Genomic DNA, 14,738 nt, shown 5'->3' on the forward strand with positions numbered 1-14,738 from the left:
TCAAATTCACTTTACAATAGAGGCGGATTTCTAGCTAAATGGCTAGCATGTATTTTGTTGAGAGAATAGCTATGTTTATGTGCTTTTTGAAGGCTTAAAAACAGCGTTGATTCTTTTTGAGTCGTGTCTGAGTCATGTCTGAATCCAAAAGACGAAGATAAACATGGCAGTTTGTTCATGATTCAGGTTGCTAAAACAATTTTGCTCCTGTGTTTTGACGGCTTCTCTTTTTTTTCCGCATTTCACTCCCGCTTCGCTCTCGCGCTTGTCCTTTTTTTCCTGAATGGATCAGATGACGGAGACACTTCAATAATCACACACACGGTATTATCATGAGCTCTAGAAGTTCATTATATCGAATATAGATGCGTTCGCGAGCTCCCGAAAGAAAGCGAATACCGCTCGCACTTTTAGACGGGCTCGTAAAGCAACAACAGGACACAGCAGATTGTTCTTCTTGGCTTTGTGTCTGTTCACCGAGACGAGGTCAAGGTTTGTTTGTGCTCGGGTCATCCATGTCTCGTTATAAAATGCATGTAGTATTTCCATGTAATGTCTCAGTTTTGTATTCAAAAAAACATGCCGGTTCCTTTGTTTACGTTGTGTAGCTCCACGAGCTCGTGACCTATCTCTGTAACCAATCAGCGTTCAGCTGCACGTGTAGCTCCACCTTTTGGTACCCTTTCTCCCGTTTGGTTCCCTTTCGAAAGGATGCTGAAAAGTGGTACGCTACGGTTTGGTTCGGTTGCGCTTTTTGACAGTGGAAACGGCCATAAAAGCGTACCAAACCGTACCGTACCATACCACTAAGTGGAAACAAGCCATAATAGGATGAAAAACAACTGCTGTGAGGCATTTTCCCCCCATTGTCAGACGGAATACTTTGCTTCAAATGAAGCCTCGTCATCGCTAAAGTAATCATTTTCTCTTTCTTACAAATATATAACCAACCCAAACACATGCTATTCACCAAAATGATTGCCACACAATCGTAGCCTACTGAAAAGCCTGGGAGTAACGATTGATGACCAACTAAACTTCTCTGACCACATTTCTAGAACTGCTCGATCTTGCAGATTCGCACTCTACAACATCAGAAAGGTCCGACCCTTCATATCTGAACATGCAGCTCAACTCCTTCTTCAAGCTCTTGTTCTCTCCAGACTGGATTACTGCAACTCTCTTCTAGCCGGGCCTCCAGCTAACTCTGTCAAGCCTCTTCAGCTGCTCCAGAACGCAGCAGCACGAGTGGTCTTTAATGAACCTAAAGGAGCACATGTCACTCCGCTACTCACCCGTTTGCACTGGCTGCCAGTTGCTGCTCGCATCAAATTAGGCAATGTTTGCCTACAAAGCGAGCTCTGGCTTTGCTCCTTCTTATCTGCTTTCACTTCTGCAGACTTATGTGCCCTCCAGAAACTTGCGTTCAGTAAATTCAGTAAAATCTCGTGGTTCCATCCTAAAGAGGGAAGAAATCACTTTCCCGAGCTCTCGCATTCAATCTGCCCAGTTGGTGGAATGAACTCCCTAACTGCATCAGAACGGCAGAGTCACTTGCTGTCCTCAAGAAACGAATAAAATCTCAACTATTTAGTCTCCACTTCACTTCCTAATCTGCAATTGCCTCTCTGGCTATACCACTAACTGTACTCAAAAAAAAAAACTTACATTACTAATGCTTTCCTTCTTAGAATTTACACACCTGAAACTTGCCTAAAGCACTTATTCATTGTTGCTCTTATAGTTGTGTAAATTGCTTCCTTGTCCTCATTTGTAAGTCGCTTTGGATAAAAGTGTCTGCTAAATGATTAATTGTAAATGTAAATAAACTGTACTGTTCCACTAACACAGTAATTCAATAACTGTGACAAAGTGAAAATAAGGTGACATTTTGAAATGACAGAAAAACACAAACCTTGGTAAATACAACACACTAAATGAAACATAAACAGCTCACAATTATAATGAACAGCAAATCAGTCAGCAGAGTATCAATAACTTATTAATATATATTTTTTGTAAATTGTAATTGTCATTGTCATTTTTGTAAATTGCATGACTTACATACCTGTTACGTTTCATCTCAGTCATCTGGTTTGCTCTATGATCCAGTTAAGTTTTGTGCGCGCGTTTGTATGTTTGTGTCTGTGTGTCTATGTGTCTGTGTGTCAGTGTGTGTGTTTGTGTTGAAGAGCGGCTGTGCTAACAGCTGACAGACCGGGGCAACACACACACTGTATTTCTGACGGCAGACACATGAACTAGGAGAACGTTTATCCCTCGCGCTTGAATCACATCTGACAGATTATAACGGCTTTAACACACACTTTTCAAAGTTGTGTGTCACAAAAACATTCTGTAATTCACTCAAAATGCTATTGAAACCCATTTCCGGAGCACAAATTACCTATTGTGAACGCTGTAAGCGAAAGTTCTAAGCATTCTACCGAAGAATGCTGCGCCCTCTATGCAGCTGCTAAGAAAAATGGTATAACTGGATGGTGGAAGCTTTTAGCGATGCTTCAGACTGAGCCGAGCCCAGTTTGATAAACTGTTATCTAGTGTCAGCATAAGGATTTTACCCCAGGACACCAGCATCACACACCTACAAGAGCAAGCTCCTGATGGGTAACACAACGCGAATGTCCGCTATTCTTATAAAAACATATGAGTCAAAACACTGAAAACTAATGTGGAAGTGGAAAATAAGAAAGGCATCACAGCAAGAAGGTCGCTGGTTTAAGCCTTGGCTGCAGTTGGCGTGGAGTTTGCATGTTCTCCCTGTGTTTGTGTGGGTTTCCTCCGGGTGCTCCGGTTTCCCCCACAAGTGCAGACGTGGTATAGGTGAATTAGGTAAGATAAATTGTCCATAGTGTATGTGTGTGAATGAGAGTGTATGGGTGATTCCCAGTGATGCCAAAAAGCCTAAGCCAAAAAGAAAATGAATGAATGAATGTTACTTTCATCCCCGCTTTCATACAAAACACAGTGATAATAATTGCTTCAAATGAATGCAAAATATTATAATATGTTAGATCCTTCTTTCTAGCAATGTAGCTTCACAAAACTTTTTTTGTCAATACAACAGCAGATAAAAGTTGTATAATGTTCGTAAGTTTATTCTCAGCACTTTTTGCAAAGCCCCCACAAACATGTTCCACTTGTACAGTAGCTATAGCATTGCTTTCACGCTTCTGTCCACTTCAGAATGCTGCGCTAGTGTTTTTGGTTGAGGGTGACACTCGCTGTGTAAGTCACTGACTCTGATTCCAGCAAAGGAGTCTGAGTCCATCACGCTTCCTCCTCCACGTTTGACAGCTAGAGTCAACTAAGTGGAACCATTCTTTCTCCTACTAAATGGCATGTTGGAGATTTATTAAGGCTCTAGCACTTTTACAAACTTGTACACTCTTTTAAACACTCACCACACTTGTCCATCATCATGGCTTGGTTAAATGTTACAAACTTAGCTGATGTGAGAATTTTTACAAACATATTTGACAGCCAATAATTAAGAAAAAGGTTAATAAATACAAACCTTAATTTAACTTATTCTGGATGTGATTAAAAAAACGAACATAATGCTAAAATAAATATAATGGACAGCTGATTTTATTAAAGTCTTTAACCAATAAACTAGGCAAAAGTTTATTCATCAATCCATACCTACAGCGCAAGCTATTTTCAGCTTTACTAATCTAATGAAAGTGCTCTAAAAAGACACTGTGAAAGAGCAAAGTCTTCATTGATTTAGGAAAAATGAACTTTTTGGAAAGAGATTTGGACTTCACTCTGTCACCAGACAGAGTTTAAAATGGATTAAATTCATTTATTTCCTCGAAATTCTACACAAAATACCCAATAATGACAATGTGAAAAACTATTATTTTTAAAGTTGTTTCAAATTTATTAAAAATAAAAAAACCTGAAAAATTACATAAGTATTCACAGCCTTTGCTCAATACTTTATTGATGCACCAGCAATTACAACCTCAAGTCTTTTTTGAATATGATGCCACAAGGTTGGTACACTTGTCTTTGGGAATTTTCGCCCATTCCTCTTTGCAGTACCTCTCAAGCTCTATCACATGTGTCACATCTATGTACAGCCATTTTCAGATCTCTCCAGAGATGTTCAATAGGATTAAGGTCTGGGTTCTGGTTGGGCCACTCAAGGACATTCACAGAGTTGTTGTGAAGCCACTCTATTGATATTTTATCAGTGTCCTTTGGGTCATTGTCCTGCTGGAAGATGAACCATCGGTCAAGTTTGAGGTCAAGAGCACTTTGAGGCAGGTTTTCATTCAGGATGTCTCTGTACATTGCTGCATTCATCTTTCTCTTTATCCTGACTAGTCTTCCAGTTCCTGCTGCTGAAAAAACATCCCCAGCATGATGCTGCCACCACCATGCTTCACTGTAGAAATGGTATTAGCCTGGTGATGAGCGGTGCCTGGCTTTCTCCAAGCTTGACGCCTGGCATTTACTCTAAAGAGCTCAATGTTAGTCTCATCAGACCAGAGAATTTTGTTCTCTCTGTCTGAGAGTCCTTTGGATGCCTTTTGGCAAATTCCAGGCAGGGAGTGGCTTCTGTCTGTTTGTGCTTTGACATGCACTGTCAACCCTGGGACCTTATATAGACAGGTGTATGCCTTTTCAAATCATGTCCAATCAACATACATGTGATTTTTTTCAGCTTTTTTTTTTTTTTTTTTAATTTGCAACAATTTAAAAAAATCTTTTTTTTTTTACATTTTACATATTATTATTACTATTATTATTATTAATAATAATATAGTTTTTCCAATGTTCCAATGCTTTTGTATTACATACATAAATAATATTCACACAAATATACAAATATATTTACATTTAAAACATGTATTTTAAATTGTGATAATATTTCACGTTCACAATATTCTATATTGTTAGATAAAAAATACATTGCTATTGTTATTGTTGTTGTTTGGATTTACTCATTTTTTTATATATATATTTGAATGACTTACCCCTATGAAGTGAATGATAAAAGTGAATGACCTACCTTTCTCCTTCCTTTGTTATTTCCACAATGTCACAAAATGACGTCCTGCTGAGCTTATAAATCAAAAAATTATGTCTTGAAAGGTATGCAAATGACCGCAGGTAGGGTTTTGGAGTCAGTAAACTTAATTTGCCAGCATTACTGCAGCTCACATTATATTTTGTTTACACACATAAGTCTAAAAGCGTTACTGTAAAGTGTTTTGTGAAGCCGGGCGTTTATCCATCGCCCACGTCAGAGCAGCTAAACAAAGAAAATAGAGTTGCACTGGGACCAAAGCCTGATCTACACTTCAAAGAGAGCCATTTTTAGAGATATGTTCGCTTCACTGTTGCCTCCCATGGTTGTAATGGGCTTCTAATTATTGGCATGTTAATGCGGTGTGCCTCTCACCTGTTATTTTATTGGGCCGACTGATCCTGAATCCTTTTAAATGGCTCATTAAGCAGACAGACAGCAAAGCACATTTACACCTTTCCTTTTTAAGACTTAATGAGCAAACTAGATAATATTGTGATCCATTGATGGAATTATTTATGTCAAATTGCTGCATATCTGTCTGCATTTTAATGACCTATTCACAACTAATCTGTAACATCTGATGTTCACACTGTTATAATTTGTGATTTTGCAAGAGGGTTTGCGTCTGCTAATGATTGTGTTTTGTAAGTGAGTAAAGTGATTTATTATTTATATCAGTGTTCTGTTTTCGGTCCTGTCTGTAATGATATGTATCTATCTTGTAAACTAGGGGTGTCCAAACCCGGTCCTAGAGGAGAACTTTACACCCCTGTTTTGTTTTATTTTATTTTATTTTATTTTATTTTGATTTATTTTATTTTATTTTATTTTATTTTATTTTATTTTATTTTATTTTATTTTTGCATTCATCTTATTTATTTTGTTTTGTTTGTTTGTTTGTTTTGTTTTGCCACCTCAGCCACCTATAATGCAGAATTTTATTTACTTATTTTTTTTATATTTCTTAGCCATATACGCCATCGTTGGATCATTTAACTTTTTATTTTAATTTATTTTATTTTTAATTTAATTTAATTTAATTTAATTTAATTTAATTTAATTTAATTTAATTTAATTTAATTTAATTTAATTTAATTTAATTTAATTTTATTTTATTTTATTTTATTTTTTAATTTTTTTTTTCATTTTATTTTATTTTATTTTATTTTATTTTATTTTATTTTTTGTCACCTCAGCCACCTTTATATGCATAAGAACTAAATGCAGAATTTGATTTATTTTATATTTCTATATTTCTTACTTGTTGCACTTGTTGGATTAATAATTTTTTTAATTTAATTTAATTAGATTTTATTTTATTTTATTTTTTAATTTTTTTTTATTTTTTATTTTGTAAAATTATGCATAATGACTTAAAATGTCTTATTTAAAATCAGAAATTATTCTTATTATTTATTATATATTATTATTAATTCATTCATTTTCTTTTCGGCTTAGTCCCTTTATTAATCCGGGGTCGCCACAGCGGAATGCACCGCCAACTTATCCAGCACACGTTTTACGCAGCGGATGCCCTTCCAGCTGCAACCCATCTTTGGGAAACATCAATACACACTCATTCACACTCATGCACTATGGACGATTTAGCCTACCCAAATCACCTGTACCGCATGTCTTTGGGCTGTGAGGGAAACCGGAACACCCGGAGGAAACCCACGTGAACACAGGGAGAGCATGCTAACCCCACACAAAAAGGCCAAATGACTCAGCCTAGGCTCGAACCAGTGACCTTCTTACTGTGAGGCGACAGCACAACCTACTACGCCACTGTGTCACCTATATATTATTATTTTTATATTTATTATATTAATATATTTATACATTTCTTATAACTCATTAGCTGCATACTGCATTGTTGGATCAATAATTTTTATTTTTATTTTTTATTGTTGTTTACTTTATTTTATATGAATATAAATGTATATTTTTTATTTAATATGTTTATTTTATTTTTTATGTTTATTTGTTTAATTTACAACACAAGTTTTTAAAAAAGATACTGTTAGAATAGATAAATAATCTAAATATAGCACTTTTTTCATTTGTATTTGTGGAGTAGTTAAAAACGCATAAGTCATCTTCTGTTGGCACAGCCAGCTCCTTTAATCTAACAAATCAATTGTACTGCTATTAATTATGTTTGTCTCAAAACAATCAATTCACAGATCTTTAAACTAATAAACAGGCTGAAAAACAAGCCCGGTGCCAGACTTTAAGCTATACACTTCCAATTTGTTGCTGTGCCAAGAGTGAAGGATATGGCAACAAGATGGAAAATCAATGCTCGTAATATATATCTTTCTAACTTGGATTATGCCGTGATATTAATCATCTTAATCGAGACTTCAGCAAACTGCCTATTTACACGTGATAAGCAGCTTTTATAAAGGTATTTGTTGTGTGTTTGTGCAGGGTCAGGTGATGTTCAGGAATGGGGAACGCATGGGAACCATAAAATTCACCCAGTTTCAAGGTAAGTCTATTAAATGGTCATTTTTTTTGGTTAACAAGCCTTTTTATAGGGAAATGCCGGATTCCGGTCCTTTAAACATTGTTGATTTTTATCTGTCCTAAATGAGCGTCTTAATCTGTTTTATTGAATATGTGCAAGAAATACACTAATGGTCGAAAGTTTGGCATGAGTAGATTTTTAAAAATATGTTTTTAAAAGAAGTCATCAGGAAGCATTCAAGTATGCACTGAAAAAAAAAATTTATTACACACAATCCGTTCATGTTGTCCCAACACAAAACGACTTAGTTAACTTTGTTATTTTTTACAAATTTAAGTGGATTAAATCCCAAAAAACTTAAGAATTGTGATTATCTAGCTCATTTTAAATAAGTAGTTGGAACAAGCAGCAAAAAATCGTTTTTTGAGTGGATGATCTGCTGCTTAAATAACATTTATGATTAGTGTTTAAAACTGCTTCATGTTCTTGAAGAAATTGTGATACAACACTATTCAAAGGCACCATTAAAATGTTTGAGATTTTACTTACACTAAAAAAAATTACATTTGCTGTTTGTTCAAACTACTTATTTAAATTGATCTGAAACAACACAGTTCTTGAGGGTTTTTTTGCGACAGTCTAATTGTTTCATGTTTAATCCACTTAAATTTGTAAAAACTGATAAGTTAATACAATTTCTTCATGTTATTTCAACACACATTGATTGTGTGGAACTCAGCATTTTGTACAGTGTATAAAGGCCACATTAAATAGTTCAAGAGTGAAAAAGAAATTTAAAAAGACTTTTAAAAAAGTTTTTATTTTTATTTAAAAATGCTATTTTGATCTCTCTTTTGATCAAGGAACCTTAAAAAGTAAAAATGTTTTGCAGTTTCCACAAAATTGTAAAGCAGTAAAAAAAATAGATTTTTAAACTGATATATTGTAAACAAAAAAGTGATTAGTTTACTTAATTTAAAGTGAGTAAACTTGTTATTTTCAAAGTGATTAGTTGACTCTACTTTAAAAATATTAAGTAAAGCGGTTGTCTTAAAAGTATTAAGTAAATTAACATAATTATGCATAATTATAACATTTAAGTTAACTTAACAGTTCCAACACTTTTTAAAATAAAATCAACAAATTGTTTTTAGAAGAAACATTTTTACAACGCAATTTCACAGCAATTCGTAACTTTTTGATTGAGTGGCTAATTCGTGTAAATTCCTAAGTCGTACAATTTAGTACGATTTGCTCATCCCCTAGTGACGGTTAGGTTTAGGGGCGGGGTTGGGTGCCACGCCTCCATTTTAAAATTGACATTTTCATATGACTGAACTCGTACGAATTTGTACAACAAACATTTACATTTTCTCCTGAGATCAGGCTGCATTATTACTTTCTGTGGGATCATTTTAGTTGTATGAAATATTAGAATGTATAAGAAATAACATATAGAGAAATAAGAATAACCTAAAAAAATGTACTGCAGTTTAGTACAAGGTTCTGTGGCGTAATATGCCTAGACAATTTATCATTTTAAACTATTTAAAATGTTCATAAAAGTCACTTTTTGGAACCTCTTTCAAGGTTAAAAGTTGTTGGAAGTAAAATCAAGATCCTGTAAGGCAATTTTAAAGCATAAATAAAAGGAAAGATAAAAATATGAATCACAAAGTATGTTCAGTAGGAGCGAAACTATTTAAAACAGTACTAACATTTAAAAAATGTCCAGATTTTGCTGTATTTTCATCAGATAAACATAATAGTCTTCAAAACATGAATTATGAGCATGTGAAACTAAAGACTGTTTGGCCAAGGGGTGTGAAGGCGAATACATGCTGGGGTAATTACAACGCAATCTCACGGCAATTTGTACATTTTTGATTTAGTGGTTAATTTGCATGAATTTATATGATCTAATACGTACAATTTAGTATGCTTTGCTCATCACCCAATGACGGTTGGGTTTAGGGGCAGGGTTGGGTGCCACGCCCCCTTTTTAAATTGTACATTTTCGAACGACTGAACTCTTTAGCCACTAACTTGACAAAACCTAAAATACTTACGTTTCCTCATGAAAACAGGCTTGAAAATCAGGAACAAAAAAGAGAAGAGAAATGTTTTTAGCGCACTAGAAAGAATATTATTTTGTCATGTATTTATTTAATCTCTCGTTCATTCATTCATTCATTCATTCATTCATTCATTCATTCATTCATTCATTCTTTCTTTATTTGACATAATTTTTTATAAATTATTGTAAAACTACTCATTTACGGATATTTTTACAGTGTACGTTCAATAGGAACACAACTATTTAAAACAGTAATAACATTTAAAAAATGTCCAGTTTTTGCTGAAATTTTGGTCAAATAAATGCAACCTCAGATAACAGAATAGTCTTTCTTTAAAAACATGAATAATAATCATGTGAAACTAAAGACTAGAGTAATGATCCTGAAAATTGAAGAATGAATTCAAAAGTAACCTAATGTACATTTAGTACGAAAGAGCTATTTAAAATTGTAATGATATTTTACAATCTGACATTTTTACTGCTATTTTCATTAAATAAATGCAGCTTCAGGGAGCGGAACTGAGTGTCTTCTTTTAAAAACATAAAACAAAACAACTGACTGGTAATGTATCTCCCTGTAATATTCAATCTTCATTTTTTCAATACATCACACATATTGTCAGCGAGCGCATCGATAATGTTGCTGCTGTCCAATAGTTTAATAGGGTCAGAGAATTCCCCTGCTTGGCCTCTGATGTGATTAATCCAGTGTGTGTGTGTGTGTGTGTGTGTGTGTGTGTGTGTGTGTGTGTGTGTGTGTGTGTGTGTGTGTGTGTGTGTGTGTGTGTGTGTGTGTGTGTGTGTGTGCGCGTGTGCGTGCGTGCGTGCGTGCGTGTGTGTGTGCGCATTTCCTGAGGGCAGTGGAGATTAACTCTGTTTTGTGGGATTTAATCTCGGAGCAGGGATTCCCTTCTCGTACCCCTTGGCCAGCGTTTCTCACCCTCTTCAGTCTTATCTGCTCCGCTGCAGAGGTTTCCCCCTATAGCATGTTACATCACCTCTTCAGACTGTATTTGTGAACAGGCTGCAGGATCCCAGGGCTGTTTGGCCGAGGGGTGATTGAACTGTCAGTACGAAGGCGAATAACAGGCTGGGGTAAATCAGCAAAAAAAAAGAAAGGAGAAATGTTATCAGTACACTAGAAAGCGTCTTACTTTGTCATGTATTCATTCAGTCTCACATTTATTCATTCATTCACAAAAATGTATTAACTTATTATATATTATATTATATGTATATACATGTTAACTTACACTCATCAACTCATTTGCTTATTTACTCACATTTAGCCACTCTCATTCTTTTCATCTAATCATTCATTCATTAATTTGTTCGTTTGTTCATTTTTTCTTTCTTTTACATTATATATTATATCATGTATATGATGTATAAACATATTGACTTACACTCATTCACTCATATGCTTGCTTACATATTTATGTAGTCATATATCCATTCATTACCTCATTCATTCATTCATTCATTTGTTAGTTCATTCATACATTAAAGTACATGTGAGTACATGCTTGACTCAATTTTTATGTAGACATCATTCATTTGTTAGTTAGTTAGTTGGTTAGTTGGTTAGTTAGTTCGTTCGTTCATTCATTCATTCATTCATTCATTTATTCATTCATTCATTCACTCATTTGTTCGTTTGTTCATTCATTCTTTTAATTGTTCATTCATTTGTTCATTCATTCATTCACAAAAAATGTATTAACTTATATGTTATATTATAAGTATTAACATATTAGCATATGCTCATCCACTCATTTGCTTACTGTATGTACTCACATTTTTATGTAGTCATATATTCATTCATTCATGTATTCATTCATTCATTCATTCATTCGTTAGTTCATTCATTCATTCGTTAGTTAATTCGTTAGTTCAATCATTAATTCATTATTTCATTCATGTATTCATTCATTCATTCATTCATTTGTTCATTCGTTCACAAATATTTATTGACTCATATCAACTCATTCATACTCATCGTTCATCATATTGTTCATCTACGCATACACTCACACTTATTTATTCATACATTATTCACCGAGTTGTTTATTCTCATTATCTCACTCATAATCATCATTCATGCATTTACTTATGGACTCACATCTTTTTACCCTCAGAATTTCTATTTTGAATCATCATTTTGTGATTTGTATTTTTACTTTTTTTTTTTTAATCACTTTAGTTTAAGTACCAATTCCCACTATTAATTAGTGGCTGATTACCTGCCAATCAATAATACAGGCTATTTATTAGTACTTATAAAGTATGATCTTATTCTACATCCCTAATTCTACCCAATACCTGACAATTAATAATGTGAATCTATTTTCTATTTTTTTTTTGTTTATATTCTATTGGTTTAAAACAATTTAATTTTTTCCTTCAATTGGCTTCCAAATTCTCTATCTGCTCATTTCTTTCTCTCTTCATCCCTCACTGTGAACGAGGTATCCCATGCTGAATATTTAAAGAAGTGCTGATCCTCAACTGAGCCTGTCATCCATCTTTACTGCCCCAGTCAATCAGCTTCTATCACACCATCCACAGCCACACACACACACCAAACAATCTAGACAAGACACTCAGAATCTTTTCCTGACCAATTTATCAAAGAATGACATCCTGGAAAAAAAAAAAAAACCTTTATATGGCCAAACTGTTGCTTTTTACTTTGTTTTCTACAAAAGATTTTCCCTTATCAACAATTAAATCAATACAGCTGACTTTTAATAACGTACTTGTAACGTACGGGTAGGTTTCAACAGAGGTGAGGATCCACATGCAGTTTATTTAAGAGATTAGTCAGGCAGACAATGGTCAAAATTGGGGCAAAATGGAGCATATAGGAAATCCAGGAGCATACTCAGAGTCACAGGCAAGCAACATGGTAAGAAAATGATAACCCTGGTAATGTTACCATAAAACAAGACTCAAGAATGTGTGTGTGAATGTGAGGTGTATATATAGTCCATGTAATCAAAAGTCCATGTGATTGTCAATAGTCCATGTAAAGTCTTAATGAGTTACAGCTGTGTGCAAGTAATCAGGGCTGATCTGGAACTGGTGTGTGTGAGGTGCCTGATGGGATATGTAGTTTGATAAAGTGGCATATGTGTAGTTCTCCAGCGATGCTAGATCACTGGTGATCGTAACAAACTGAATGCTGTCCATCAGTTTACATGTGTGGGCTTTTTGTAGTGTCCAGTTGATCTCACAGTTAGCGTTGTTAAGATTCCGAGTTTCAAGGAAAGTCATAGTCAATTTTCTGACAGTTAATATTACAGTTTCAAATATTCCTTATCATTAAAACCAAGATTGATTATCCTGATTTAGAGTTCCCTGTAAGTCCTGTAACATTGCCATTAGCTAATCAGAAAAGGCTGCAATGTAAATGCATGTTTATATATATATATATATATATATATATATATATATATATATATATATATATATATATATACATATGTATGTATATATGCTGTTAAAATATGTTGTACTCCATTCAATTAAAGTGTGTGCTGGACACTATTGAGAATAATGAGCTGAAGTTTGACTTCACTAAATTAAATTGCAAATCATCAGCCAGAAAAAGCGCAGTAAGGTATTTAGTTGCACAGCCTGTTTTGGCTCAAGTTTTATGCAATTTTGTGAAAAACAAAGGTAAATATGAATCTATGTGAGGTAGTTTTCCAACTGCAGGTTAATCAAAATTCCTTAAAAAAGAAAAGCAAATGTATCTCTAAAAGCACAAAAAAAATCTTTACTGCAAATTACAACAATAATTAATCAAAGACATCGATGTTAATGTATTTTTTTTCACTAAATTGCATAAAGCTGCAAATAAATAAATGAATATATATATATATATATATATATATATATATATATATATATATATATATATATATATATATATATATATATATACATATATATATATATATATATATATATATATATATATATATATATATAAACATATATATATATATATATAATTATTATTTTTTTGTTTGTTTGTTTGTTTAGTTTCAGATATAAAACTTGGTTTAATACCCTAAGTATGTGTAAGTCTAAGTCTTTTTGAACATTTTCAGTTGATTTTAGCAAAGCCATGATAATACAGATAACCGTGATCATATTGGTCTCTATATATGAACATTTTGCAACATTACATCGATACTTACGGTCAGAAACGTATCTGAATGGTGATATATGCACAATCAATGATTCATCTGATATGCCTGCCAAGACCACCTCAGGCATTAAACTTAATTACATATCAGTCTGAAGGAGTACTAGTTAATCTTACTGGCCTAGTTGAACCCTTCAGATGAGTTGCATTGGGCAGTAGGCAGTATGAAACACATATAAATTTGAAATCAGAATTATCCCCCCACCCCCCTGCCCCTTTGTTTTGTCTTTTTCTTTTTTAAATATTTCCCAAATGTTTAACAGAGCAAGGAAATTTTAACGGTATGTCTGATAATATTTTTTCTTTTGGAGAAAGTCTTATTTGATTTTTTTCGGCTAGAAGAAAAGCAGTTTTTAATTTTTTTAAACCATTTTAAGGTCAAAATTATTAAAATTATTTAAGCTTTTTATGATAGTCTACAGAACAAACCATCGATATACAATAACTTGCCTAATAACCCTTACTTGCCTAGTTAACCTAATTAACCTAGTTATGCCTTTAAATGTCATTTTAAGAAGTGTCTTGAAAAATATCTAGTCAAATATTATTTACTGTCATCATGGCAAAGACAAAATAAAGCAGTTATTAGAAATGAGTTATTAAAACTATTATAATTAAAAATGTGTTGAAAAAATCTGCTCTTTGTTAAACAGAAATTGGGGGGAAAAATAAACAACGGGCTAATAATTCAGGGGGCTAATAATTCTGACTTCAACTGTATTTCCAAGTGCTAAATGATAACATTTTTATTTCCCATGTTCTCTGTGTGTGTGTTTTTTTATATGAGTTTTCATTTCAAGGAGGAATGCATTTGGTCCTGCGAGTGTGACAGTCAATATAAAAACACTGTTGAAGCACACACCAGGGAGAAATATTGAGCTTTAAGATGGCTTTTGGAATAGTC

The 14,738-nt window shown here is 33.6% G+C and overlaps 1 protein-coding gene across 2 annotated transcripts in view; it reads left to right on the forward strand.

Annotated features, from left to right (window-relative positions):
* The window catches only part of gabbr2 (gamma-aminobutyric acid (GABA) B receptor, 2), a 378,525-nt gene that overhangs the window by 270,527 nt on the left and 93,260 nt on the right, over nucleotides 1–14,738 (forward strand). For both annotated transcript variants that reach the window (XM_073930931.1, NM_001144043.1), the window contains exon 8: nucleotides 7,499–7,559. In XM_073930931.1, the coding sequence (XP_073787032.1) occupies nucleotides 7,499–7,559 (61 nt within the window). The remainder of the gene's footprint in view (nucleotides 1–7,498; nucleotides 7,560–14,738) is intronic.

The sequence above is a fragment of the Danio rerio genome, chromosome 19 (genome assembly GCF_049306965.1).
Source record: "Danio rerio strain Tuebingen ecotype United States chromosome 19, GRCz12tu, whole genome shotgun sequence".
NCBI lineage: Eukaryota > Metazoa > Chordata > Actinopteri > Cypriniformes > Danionidae > Danio > Danio rerio.